The sequence below is a fragment of the Schistocerca cancellata genome, chromosome 10, assembly GCF_023864275.1.
Source record: "Schistocerca cancellata isolate TAMUIC-IGC-003103 chromosome 10, iqSchCanc2.1, whole genome shotgun sequence".
In the NCBI taxonomy this organism is placed as follows: domain Eukaryota; kingdom Metazoa; phylum Arthropoda; class Insecta; order Orthoptera; family Acrididae; genus Schistocerca; species Schistocerca cancellata.
The window spans coordinates 161,183,484-161,197,607 of NC_064635.1; the positions used below are offsets into that span (position 1 = coordinate 161,183,484).

Consider the following 14,124-nt stretch of genomic DNA (forward strand, 5'->3'; position numbering starts at 1 on the left):
CCAGCACACCAAGAACTAGTGATAGACACATAAAAGTAAAAGTGACAATCTCTCTGGCTTTCAGAAGTAATAGTTCCTACTTGGATGGTAGGGGGAGGATGGGGAATAGATAGAGGAAGGTTAAAAAGAAGGGCAGGTTGCTCCCCAGAGTGACAGGGGTCCACCTGTAGTGTGAAGCACAGCAGGGTAGGGGAAGGAGGGAGAGAGAGAGAGAGAGAGAGAGAGAGAGAGAGAGAGAGGTGGGGGGGGGGGGGGAAGAGAGAGAGAGAGAGAGAGGGTGCCAGTGGTGGGGTTGGAGTAAGTTGTAGTCGGGTGAAAAGGGATTACATGGGACTAGTTTTATGGTGGTGGTGAACACACCAAGAGACAATTTGCTGCAGGGATGACAATTTGAGAATGTCACAATTTTGACATCATCGTTTGGAGGTTAGAAGGCCAACAGAAGGCGACAGTGGGTAGTGTCTATAGGATATCGTATAGAGTGGATCTCATTTCAAGGCTTGACATAAGAAATTGATAGCCATGGCAGAGTGGTGTGTTGAGACATTTGAGGCCTCAGTGGTATTGGATGTTTAGGGAGGAGCATGATGGAGGTGTACTTCTGAGTTTATTGGAAATGGGAATTGTGTTAGTCAGTGTGAGAGGTGGACAACAGCCAGGAGATTTGTTTGTAAGATCTGTGGGGTGGTTGCGGTGAGGAAAGCCTGGGAGATGATGATGATGATGACAGTGACAATGATGGTGGTGGTGGTGGTGGTGGTGGTGATGGTGATGATGAAGGAGCTGAGAGATTTGGTGGTAGTTTTGTGGTTCATTTTTTCTTTCATAGACTTATATTTGACCATTTTTTCCATGTTTATAGTGAGAGCCAATTACCAATTGAGGGATGGTGTCAATGTGGAAAGCAGAACCCCAGCTGCAATAAAACTTCAATACAATTGGTTTCAATTGTGATTGGAATATCACATTGTTGGTTCAGTCATCAATCATAAGGTCTTTATGATGCAGTTCCCCAGCCCTTTTGCTTGTCAGCTATCCTTTTCATTTCCGCATAACTGCTGTATCCTACATCACCAGTGGCCTGATATATTCCTTCCACTATTTTGTCGACTACAGATGTTATCAGTGACATGTGTCATATTAAGTCATATTAATGTTCCTATCTATCTCCTCTAGTTGATGGTGTTCTTAGTTACAGTTTTTTTCCCTCCAGCTTGACTTATTGTAGGCCATCTTCATTCCTTACTCAGTCATCCGTCCAGTCTTCAGCAGCCTCCTCTACAGGGGTTTCTATGGTAAGGAGCAGTCAAACGAAAACAAGACAGACGGAAAAAGTAAACTGTTTATTATTTCAATAACAGTATTTATTCTGCTATGAGACAAGACGGTCAGTGCCTTTATAGAAAAATGTTTCCAGTTGCCTGTGAAACTATGATTATATGAGGGCTGTGCAGAAAGTTTTTGGCCTCTCTCAAACAGGAAGTCTGATGTCAATGGGATTGTTTCAGTTTGAAAGAGCATTGTATCTCAACCTTGGAGTGTGTGGGCACCAGTTCCCCCACCACTGGATTTCAAAACATACTGTGAATGGTAAGCGAAGACACAAGCAGTGCTGAATCTGACACAGTGTGAGATGGATCTGTTGCTCCGTGATTGCAGTGCAATGATTTATTATGACTACAGAAAGAAGTTAACTGCAGAAAAATGCCACTATTCTCTGGTACCTGTTTTTGCTGACTCTACCTCTTCTAATGCCACCATTGTAAATTGGTAATGTGAGTTTTCCAAGGGTCAGGAATATCTGTTGCAGTTGTTTGAAGATGAACCCTGTCACAGTCATCCAGCAGTGGCAGTGATCCAAGAAAACACTGATACTGTGAGGAAAATTATCGAAAATGATCATCTCACATTTTGTGACATTGAAGGGACCTTAAATATTCGATGACTGTGACACAAGACTATTATTTATGATCATTTAGGTCTAACCAAAAGATGTGCCTGTTGGGTGTGACATTACCTGGCAGAAGACCCAAAACACAGAAGAATGGGTTGGTATTACTTTACGCTTGAAAAATTTGACAAAGGGTGGCTCAAAGACACTTACAGTATTGTCACAGGTTACAAAACATTGGTGTACCATTATGACCCTGAAGGTAAGTGGCAATCTTCACTATGTTGCTTTTGTGGTAAGGAACCACCCACAAAAGTTCGGAGAAGTAGGAGCTCTGTAAAGCCACTGGTGGCCACTTTCTTCACCAAGATGGGTCATCTCACCTCTGTGACCTTTGACGTAAGTCACACAGTCACTGACGAGTGGTATGTGACTGAATGTCTGCCGAAAGTCATTACCACATGAAGGTCACAGCACCTAAAGTCGAAGAGGGTCACCTCCTCTTGCACCACAACCATGCCTCAGCACTCAGGACTTCCAGAGTAGTGGACTTGGTGGAGAAGGGAAAAGTTTGTATGACTCCTGTTCCCAAACACGAAGAAAAGAATTTGTGGGCAGCAAAGGGACTATCACAACATACAACAGTGATCCAAGCAGCTTCCCCAAAGAAGTTAGGACTGAGGTACTTTTGAAGTGATTTCAAAGGACGGAAAAATGTAGAAGTGCTCATGGAGAGTATTGTGAAAAATTGTTAGTTATATTATAAATATAAAAAAACATTGAATTTCTGCTAAAAATATTTTGCATAACCGTGGTACCCAAGGTGTGTACCTCTTAGTCCAAAGCAAATTGATGGCCACAAAGTCTTTCTTCAGGGCTCTAAAAGTATGAAAATCGCATGAGGAGAGATTTGGAATGTGTGGAGGACGTGTAAGGGATTCCCAGCAAAACTCAGCAGCATAGTTAAAACAGTCATGGTAACATGTGGATGAGCCCACATGTTGCTGAGGTTGTTTTGACAACGCTGTAGAAGTTCTGCTGGGAAGCTGTTACGCATCCTCCGTACAGTCCCAATCTCACCCGATGTGATATCCATATTTTTGAACCCCCTGAAGAAAGATACTAAAGGCTTTGGACAAAGAGGTGCACACATGGGTACAATCCTGGTTCTGAAGGCAGTGCAAACATTTTTCCATCTCACAGTGGGATAAACTTATTAACAGTTATGCTGATTACTTTGGAAATATTAAACAGTTTACTTTTTTCCATACGCCTCGTTTTCATTTGCCTGCCCCTTATAGTTTAATTTCTGTTTTCCACACTGGCTGTATTTCACAACCAAGTAGAGTGGTTCTCCAAAGATAGCTTTTCATGAGTTGTTTCTGTTCCTAAAGTTTATGTTTTTGGATTAGCAGCTTGTTCTATTTATAGAAAACCCTTTTGCCTTATGTGATCCTTGCTTCTAAGCCTTTTTATCAAATTTATGTAGAAACAAGAACAACTCAGTGGAATATAAATAATTTAGGGAGTAGAGATAACTACTCGCCAAATAATATAGGTTCCGAGTTGTCGATAGGCAGTTGTAATCTTCCTGGCCTGGATCTCCGGTAGCTCCTGCCCCACAACTGCCTCGTCCAGGACCCTAACTTCACTCATCTTGCAGCCAGACACTCTTACCTGCAGTCTCCCCTTTCTGTGTTGTCTCTCCCTCTCCCAGTCCACCTCTCCACAACACAGTGTGTCGTGTGCAGCTCCATCTGCGCATAATCAGAGTGAGTTCACCAGTGTCACATCATTCCCATCCAGTGCACCTGCTGCCCCCCCTCCCCCAGCCATCAGCCACTTAGCTACACTTCCCAGATCCTCCCTCCCACTCCTCATGTACCAGCACCCCTCCTCCCCCCCCCCCCCCCCCTTCGCACATTAGTTCTGTCACAACCTCTCACTCCAATTGAGCAGCTGCAGTGTGGGCACAATGATGTCATCCAGGATAAAGTTTCCATATGGGTGCTTGTGCATACGTGCAGTGTATTCTACCTCTATCTACACTGGTGAACCGAAGCATTACAGCCACTAGCTTAATAGTGTGTCGGTCCAGCTCTGGAATGCAAGAAAGCAGTGATTCTGCATGGCACGGATTCAAAAAATCCTTTGTAGATCTCCGGAGGTTTGTGAGCTCAGATATCTGTGCACTTGTCACTCAGTTTCGTTAGATTACTGGCCAGTGGTTTGTGGGTGCAGAGCTGGCACCAGATAGCTTCCCAGATATGTTCCTTAGGGTTCAGAAGAGCAACTTTTGTGATAAAGACATGAATAAAAGTTCACTATCATGCTCATAGTACAATTCTGGGCTTGTGACATGAGCAGTTATCCTGCTGGAAGATGCCATCGATGTCGGGAAAGACATCGTATTTGATGGGAAGCAAATGCCCCCTATAATATTCGCACAGTCTGCAGCTGTCATTGTGATTTTGAGTTCTACGACAGGTCCCATGGGAGCCGGAGTGAATGTTCCCCATAACATAATACTGCTCCATCAGCCTACATTCCTGGCACAGCGCAAGTTTCAAGCAGCCTTTCCCTCGGATGACGGCGTCTCTGAATACGACTGTCTACGTGCTGTAACGAGGGGTGTGTTTCATCTGATTGAGTGACACATTTCCGTTGATGCACAGTCAAATCTCATTGGTGCCATACCCACTGCAATCGTAATTGGTGACTTTGTCATGTCGACATGGGAACACGTACGGGTCATCTGCTGTGAGCCCCGTGTTTGACAGTGCGTGCTAAATACTGTGCTCTGAAACACTTGTTTGTGTACCAACATTGTATTCTTGTCATCAGATCTGCCACAGATCGATACCTATCCTGCTTTACAGAGAGTGTTGGCTTCAAACCTCCATGTCCAGTTATGATGCGAGGAACTCGGGCAATTTGTTGCCAATTCGTAGCTTCACTATTCTTCACCACTTTCCTTAGAAACTCCAGACAGTCGCACACAAACAGCCAACTGGCTTTGCCATTCCTGATATTTCAGTTCCCGGGCACAAGGCTGTAACAATCTGCCCTTTCATTACAGTCATTTATGTCAGTGGATTTCCCCATTTGTGGGTTATATCAGTGCTAAAATAATTCCTAGTTCATCTCTGCTGCACTTATATATTTTCTTATCATGACACGTGTCTGCATTGCTAATAGACAGCATTTGATCTGATGATGGGCAATGGTCGTAATGTTTTGTCTCATCAGTGTATTGTAAAATTCATTCATCTCTTCCAAGTGTCTTATCAAAATTGAACATGTATCCACCCAGCTTGTCCACCTTAATGCACGCTATTATCATAGTTTTCTTTGTGTTTATGTGCGTGTTTTATCCTCCAGCCAGAACATATTCTATTTCATTTGGCACCACGCCCAGTTCCCATTCACTTTTACTGATACTGAGCGAGGTAGCATGGTTGTGAGGCACTGGATACTCGTTTGGAAGGATGAACGTTCAAATCACTGCCTAGCCATACAGATTTAGGTTTTGTGTGGTTTCTCAATGATACATCCAAAATATGCCTATCTCTCTCTCTCTCTCTCTCTCTCTCTCTCTCTCTCTCTCTCTTTATGTGTGTGTGTGTGTGTGTGTGTGTGTGTGTGTGTGTGTGTGTGTGTGTGTGTGTGTGCGCGCTTGGTGCTTTTGACAAAGAATGAAGACTTGCCTGTTTTGTCAAAAATGGAAGACAAGTGTCAAAGCACATTAATTCCTGTCATTGCTGATAATCTTATTTAATGTTTGACTGGCAGCCAAATGTGATCAACCTGGTTACAAAACACGGGAGTACTTTACATTCTGAAAACCACAGCATGCATCAACAATTAAAAACAGGCTGAAATCCTTAGAGCATTGCATGTTTATTTTGGAAAACTACTGTGGAATATCGCTCTGAGAAAAATATGGGAGCAAACTACTGATTAGAGAAACTGATGGATCTCAAGTCTAATGAACTGAGAAAATTTGTGTGATTTCAGTTTGTTAGGATGTATATCCAATTCCCATGTGTATTACAAACATGTGCTTTCTATTTTCTTTCTCTTCCATTTAAGCAGACTGAACCACAGTAAAGTGTGGATAGGTATGGCTAGTAGCATATAGATTACAAATGATGTTATTTTATACTACTCATTCTTTTTTCTCCATCAGAAAACACTGCTGTGTAACAATTTCATTTTGCAATGAAGGTATTAAAACACATCTGACCTTTTCCATCATATGTAATTTACTCACAAAGAAATGTTTTGTTATCAATCATGAAATTACTTTCTCTGACACTGATATGTGTGATAGATTACCAGCTAAGGAAGTGTTATTACTAGAAACTGCTGTAGAACACATAACCTTATCTTGCCCAGAAATATGCATTTCAAGTTTTCTAAGCAGAATGCCAAAATGAAGTTGGGACATTTGATTGCATGGATGTTGTATGCAACTAGTGGATTCCATAGTGCATATGTGGACATTGCATGTGTTCAGTCAACATTGACACTCAGTCTGGTAATTTTAACATTTATTGTGCCAGTCATGCACCACTTATCTGCCTCAAGCATATGTTTCACAGATGATATTTTCTTCTTCTGTGGCCTCTTCTTAATAGCATTCACCTAATGCATGTCCTTTCCCCATCCTCTCTTGCACCACTGCAGTTATTAATTTTGTTTACATCATACAACTGGGTAAATCATAAACATTGAATGCTGATGAATTTTGTGCTTTGGGACAAACTGCGTGTGTGGTCTTAGCTTATTCCTTCCAGTGTAGTATTATTTGTCGACTGTTCTGTGACTGTCATTCTCTTGGATTACTACTCCAAATCTGTGATAATTGATTATATTTCTTTTACGCCTCATTTCTTTATAAATAATTTTCCGTACTAGTTATAAGTCATTCAGGTATACATTTTCTTCCCCGTTACATAAATCGACCACAGTAAACAACTATGTTTATTCTTCTGTGTACAAGAGTAGTATTAATTAATCTTCCTTCTCTTATAACATAACGTAACAATTCTTGGAAAGTCTGCACTTCTTGTGGCAATCCATACCTGCTTTTTCCCATGGCTGGCCTGGTATTTCCTTTCACAGAGCCACCACAATTGCTGTTAGGTGCCGAAGATGTGCATCGTCCCTTGATATAGCTCACTGTGTGCAAAATAAAAAAATATCAAGCCAAGGGGGCAATATCTGTACAGTTATCCTCAACATGCTATATCAACTGAATCAAACAAAATTTGGCAAAGCTTCTAATTTTGATTATTCAATTTTTAGAGATTTTGAAGTTATTATTCTCATATTACATAAATAACTTTCGGTTGCATGTATCATTTGTTGGTAAGAACATGTAGTGATATCGATCTCCCCTCTGTCCTTGTATTTTTTAGCACATACCTCAAGTGTATGTGTCAATGAATGTGTCATTTATGGCATTTATTCAACCTCTGTTCATCACCAAATACTTTCATATTTATTCTACCGTCATCCGTTGGGAAGGAGGACATGTGATTGATTGTTTTGCGTGTCAGACATTATCAAAATTGTCTTGTAGAATGTTGCTTCTATTAAATTTCAAGACACACACACACACACACACACACACACACACACACACACACACACACACACTCACAGTCACAGCCACAGATACACACTACCTTTTTGATAAGCACTAATATAGTTGTGAATTCAAAATTCATTTGTATTTCAGGTCAGACTGCATCTACTGTAGGAGAAGAAAAGAAATTTAATCCCCGCTTGTCAAAAAGTGAGAAAGAGTTTGTGGAGATCATGAACAATCTGAACCTGGCGTACCCAAGACAAATTGGTATGTACATAACACAATTTTAGAATGTAGATGCCTAAAGCCACTGAGTAAGCTGAGATTAAGAACCAGTGGACATGACCATTCGTGCTGCCCTTTTTGTGTACGTTCTATATTCTGTGTTAATCCTATTTGGTACGGGTCCCACACACTTGAGCAGTATTCTAGGATGGGTCAGCAGTATTCTAGGATGGGTCACATAAGTGTTCCCCCCACCCTCCCCCAAAACTTTTTGTAGACGCTTAGCGTTTTTCCAGTTTACTAATGAACCCCATAGTTTGCCACCTGCTTTACCTGTGACAGAGCCTATGTGATTGTTCCATTGTTCCATGTCACATCTTCACAAACTGTTACCCCAAGGTATTTGTATGAGCTGACTGATTCCAGATGTGACTAATTGGTATTATCATAGGATACTACATCTACATGTGTCGATGATCACCCATCCGAGATCACACACTAAGTCCTCCCAACCACAAAATCCTCAGACCAGTTATAAATTTTGTTCACTGCCTCATATCATCATAGTTTTGATAATAACTGTATGTGTGGTACTGAGACAAATGCTTTCCAGAAGTCAAGAAATACTGCATCTACCTGAATGCCTTGATGGGTGGCTTTCAGGATTTCATGTGAGAGAAGCAAGAGTAGAGTTTTGTGCAGTCGGTGTTTTTGGAATCTGATTGAGACAGAGGAGGTCACACTGTTAGAGATACCTCATTACATTTGAGCTCAAAATTGATCTAAGATTCTACAACAGACAGACATAAGTGACATTGAGTAGTAATTTTTTAGATGATTTTTGCTACTGTTCTGGTAGACAGGTGAGACCTCTGCCTTCTTCCAGCCACTGGGGTGGCTTTTTCTTCAATGCATCCATAGTATGTTTGGCTGAAAGAGGGGCAAACTTACCCATCAACACTGTATAGTATCCGATAGGAATTCCGTCGGGCCCTGGAGCTTTGTTCAGTTCTAGCGATTTCAGCTGTTTCTCAGTATCACTGCTACTAATTAAGTGCCACAGATTAATAGGCTTTATGTATTGAGTAAAATTTTGGAGTCTTTCCCTAGTAACATAAGAGACAAGCAAAGCAGCTCAGTACGCAGCAGCTGACTGGAATGCCAACAAGAAAGAACTGCTGACGTTGCATATTGCAGCAGAAATTATTGCTACACACTGTAAGAGCTGGATGTCCAAAGCACCGATGCAGCAGAACGAAATCACACGAAGAGAAGGATGCCGCCATTGTGTTGACCATCCAGAGTGGAGGCGTAATTTGGATGCAAGAATAACTGTTCAGTATACTGACTCTGCAAAACTGCATCTGCTGCTGCTTTTGAAAGGTGAAGTACACATCCATTTAGCAGAAACTTGGGGTGACCAGAGAAGCTGGCTAGACAGAAAAGGTAGGTCAGGTGGTCACGGCTGCCACAAAGTGGTAAAGTACAGGGCCATCCGGTATAAATATTACTCCCGTTCCAGTGGAAATATGACTTTGCAACTGACCAGCCTGCAGGCTGCTCCTATGTTAATTTATCTACTGCTCGTCAATACTGTCTCCAGTCTCTGGCGGAACAGAAACTCTTGGCTGATGGCGTTGCCACTGCAAGCGTCAGTGCCGCCGTTCGAGTCGAGCTTGACGGAGAGCTGTGAGCGACATCAACTGACAGGCCTTAAAGTGGCTTTACCGACCAGTCCAAAGAATGGTCAACATTCATCATCACAGGTGGCATGCCGTGGGCACCACCTGCCTTCAGTTCCTGTGGGAATACTTCGATGTTGCACGCTATGCTTCTGTCGGAAGCCACAGCTTGCCTCAGCCCGACTTCACGTGCTCTGTGCAGAACCAGTGAGTGCCTGTCGGGGTGTCGTGCACGATGTCAATGAGAGCACTATGGTTATCCACTTCCCCAAACCATTAGTGCCCGAGGTTGCTCGGACAACATTGGCCAAGCTGTGGCCAGTGACCCTCAACGTTGCCGAGCACTAATCCTCGTCTCCATTGCTGCAGTGACTGAGATGGTTTAGTACGTGCGAATGTGAGCACATTCTGGTGTGATGAGTTCTGCCCGCTGTTCCTGCTGACAACAATTAATTAAAACAACTGTGTACTTTGGAACAATAAATGCTAATTTATAAATGATGATTCATTAGCAGCTTCATGCACTAGATGACCCATCTTGCACCTAGCCCCTGCTCGCCTGCGCCTGGGGCTGACGGTCTATCGAGATCCTGACCTCGATCACCCACTGTAGAATCTGGCGCTGTGAGTGTTGTAGTAATATGTATGTATCTCATTTCTGCAGTGGTGGAAGAATTGAACTGGGGTACTCCCGGGTTTGTAAACTACTTAAGTTTCATAACAAGTGTCTACCTGTCGCACCAACTTAGGTGGCACTAACTTGGTAAACAATGCACAATCATTTATGCTGTATGCACATTGTGTTCGTTCTATTTACAGTTCATGATTGGTTAATGAAAATGGACCATTAATCCTTTCAAAAACTTGGAGATGAGTGTTTAAATTTATGGTGTTGCTGGATGTAGTGCCTGGAAAGCCGAATGAGTAAACAGACCAAGGCTTTAGGACGGATGTTGTCCTAAGTGAAAGAATGTGTTGTGAGAAACTGGATTCTTGAGAACCCAGGTTCTCGAGAAAGAACTGTTAGTGTAGTAAAATTTGAGGAGATTGTGTTGAATTGTGTGGGAGAAGATCCATTACTAATGAAATGTCAGTGCACACTTTTAATTCTTTGGCTGCTGCAGACGTGCTGTTTACATTTTGACCTACCGTATTTACTCAAATCTAAGCCGCACTTTTTTTCGGTTTTTGTAATCCAAAAAACCGGCTGCGGCTTAGAATCAAGTGCAAAGCAAGCGGAAGTTCTGAAAAATGTTGGTAGGTGCCGCCACAACTAACTTCTGCCGTCGAATATATGTAGCGCTACACAGGCAAGCTTTGTAGGCACAAAGATAAATACTGGCGCCAAAACCTCTGCGCCAGTAAAAAAAAAAAAAAAAAAAAAAAAGAAGGGTGCAAGACGAGCTTTTTTTCTCCGCCCTGAGTTTCGACCACTGCATTTTCATACATTATCCAACGAAGTAAATACAAATTCCGTATTGTTCATCTTCGAATGTAGCAGAATTTCAATGTACTACGAAAATCTGACTGGCAAGACTGTTTGGGATGTTTGTCAATATGGCCAACTCTACGTTCTCAATTTTTTCCTACCTGTGAGAAGAGATGGTTGCTAATAGGAACCTGATGAAATGTGAATCACATGCAGTATTCTCTTCACCATAAGAATAATACGAATATAAATATTTTGCCACATATTTTTCATGTTTGCTGCTATCTCATTTAAATCCTGTCTGCCTAATAAATTACGAAACTAGAGTGAGACAACAGCAAACGCGGAAGAATATACGTATCATGTCATGTTTATATTCGTATTATTCTTATGCCTAATAGTGATACAGTCAGAAATGAAGCACGGCAACTGACTAGATTTTTAAACCTAAGATGAGTAATTTCTGTGCAGAATTTGATGTACTAAAGAAGCAGCCGCACAGATTTTCAAACGGAGAAAAATTTTAACCTAACTCTCGTTCAGAACATGTTCTATCATACGCAGTCTATTATTTGGTTCTTGTTGATCATTATCAAAGAAAGCAGCAGTGTAAGTAACAACAAATAGCAGTCTCTTGCCATTGTTTCGCTAATGAGAAGCACGCACAAAAGCATGCCATGCCGTGAGCCGCGACAGGCCGTAAACACACACTATCAGAATGCGACAAACAATGCATGACACAGTACAGTAATGCATTTTCAGCTTAAGAGTGATGTAAACACCTATAACAAAGAAAATGGCAATTATCAGATCAAAGCAAACTAAGCAATCGATTCAAACCAGACGAAGCATGTGAAAAAGGAAGGGTACCCAAATAAATACGGACGGAGCGCCTGACGCATAGCAATGGCTACCTGGTAAAGCTTAACTGCTATGCTTAAGACTCGAACCAAACTGCTGTAGCTGTATCGTCATTCATTCGACCTAAATTGTGTCTCATATTACAATGGACCAACTTTGTTTCGATTTGGAGGTGCGGCCTACTGAAGTTGCTAATTTATTTTCTAAATTTCTGAATAATTATGACAACAGAACAGCAGTTCCTGCAACATCAGGAATCTTTATAATTGAACTGCAGTTGGAGGATCATATGCCAGAGTGGTCAAACAACAAAATGCATGTTTGGAGATATTCATCTACAAAATCAGTTGAGGTATTGTGGATAATAACTGACATTCAGCAGATTCCTAGAATATATTCAATGTCATTTATTTGCTTTTCACACAAGTCACACACACTACAGATCTGAAAAATTATAGCCTTTACAATTAAGTGTAATGAAAATTGAACATTAATAATATCTTAGTATAGATGTTACTCATACAACAGTTATGTTTCATTTGACCAAGACCAGTGTTTGTGTACTATTAAGAGACAATGTCTTTGAATAGAATTTTGAGGATACTCACTAATCTACTGACATTTCATGATCATTAGAGTCTCGAACACTCAGAGTAACATTTGGTAAATTTGGTTAAAAATCATAGTGAACAGGGGGAACGTAGCACAGCATTGACTCCAGGGCATTCTTCTTTACATTCATAAGTGGTTTTTCTGTGGGGAATTTAAGGTCCTTAAGCTGAATTACATTCGGCTTACATTTGCTGATTGTGATGTATTTTGTGTTCATCTAAGCTACAGTTTTTCCAGCAACTTCTTCAAGTTTCTTTAACTGGTGTTAAACTCCACCATATGAAAGTTTTGGTTTTTAGCTCTGCGTGTTTTGATTATTTTCTGAGTTTCTTATGTAGATGACTGTGACTTTTAATAAAAAATCTTTCACAATTTTTGTATGCTAAAGTGCACCAACTATGTTCCTCATGTTCGTGATGTTCTCAATGTTCATCAGCTGTAACAATCACTTATGAAGGAATCCGTATGCATGGGTGTGTGCTTTCCACTGTACAGTTCTCACTTGACTCCCTAGATAGTACAAGAGAACACCTTCATGTTATTAGCTGATTCAATTGCATGCTGCATGTTCAAATTGTGACCTTAATTTCATATGGCTGTAAGCAACTTGAGAACATTTTACACCTTTTTTACCCAAGCTTGTATTGTTTTAAGTGTAACCTTTGCTTACTGATTGATCGTAAGATGGCATGTATAATCATTAGAATCACCCTAGATATCAACATCACAGTCATTTGTCTCATAACCTTACATCTAGAATTTTGTCCCATATCTAGTCAATGTATTCAGTACACTTTCGCGCCAGAAATATGTCAGTTTGACATACGTCAGAAATGCAAACATGATAAATGTTCCTCATTGTGTGACCATAGTCTTCGATCAGTTTACCACATCAATATTTACGATATTCAACATCAGCTGCCATGGAAAACTCAAAATGTCAAAATCTGTAGTTGGTTCATTCTGACATAAGACCCTGCAGTTAATTCTTTGTTAAACTAACCAATGTGGCTCAATGACTGAGGTTACAGGGTGATCTGGAATGTATTTGTTGACCAGTAAATGTATGCCAGCTTTGTCCAGACAATAAGTTTCAACTTGAAATAACTAGTTATAAATCTCAGTAATGGTAATTATATTGGGTGGCTACAATTAAACTAACAGTGTTCTAAATGCTGCAGTGTAGGTTGTGTACATCACGGGACACTGAAACACTGTAGGTGTGTTTATTAATCGGTGCACTCAAGTAGTATGCTGAGAACATAATAGTTCCACTTTCCACCACCAGATGAATATATGGCACTGTAAGCAGTCAGAATTTGAAATGTGTCCCATTTTGACGTCAGTATCCTGGTTGTCTGCACGAATTCCGCTGACAGAAACTGCTGCGAAGGGGCTCCATGCCAATAAATGGGCTAAAAAATATTATCAAGAAATTTGAAGAAACAAGTGAATTAGGTGGTACAACACAGAGAAGAAGGCGGCCCATGGCACTTGTTGATGAAATTGCTGCAGCTATGGCCAGCTTTGCAGCACATGCCTCAAATTCTGCAGCCAGTGCTCGAGCTGCATCAAAGGAATTCTCTCTTCCCCGGTCTACAATTCAAAATATGTTGTGGTGCATTTTACACTGGTATCTCTAAAAGATTTAGAATGTCCACAAAAGGAAGCCCCAACACAGGTTCCAACACCATGACTTTGCTCTTCATGTTTTGGCACACGTAAAACTGGATGACATGTGGTCGGGGAATATTTTTTGGATGGTCAAGTCACATTTTACTCTATGGGGTCATGAATGCACAGAACTGTCACATATGAGGTTCTACTC

At 41.1% G+C, this 14,124-nt stretch overlaps 1 protein-coding gene across 2 annotated transcripts in view; it reads left to right on the top strand.

Annotated features, from left to right (window-relative positions):
- LOC126106876 (persulfide dioxygenase ETHE1, mitochondrial) overlaps positions 1-14,124 on the top strand; it is a 54,683-nt gene that overhangs the window by 22,098 nt on the left and 18,461 nt on the right. For both annotated transcript variants that reach the window (XM_049913276.1, XM_049913275.1), the window contains one exon: positions 7,638-7,754. In XM_049913276.1, the coding sequence (XP_049769233.1) occupies positions 7,638-7,754 (117 nt within the window). The remainder of the gene's footprint in view (positions 1-7,637; positions 7,755-14,124) is intronic.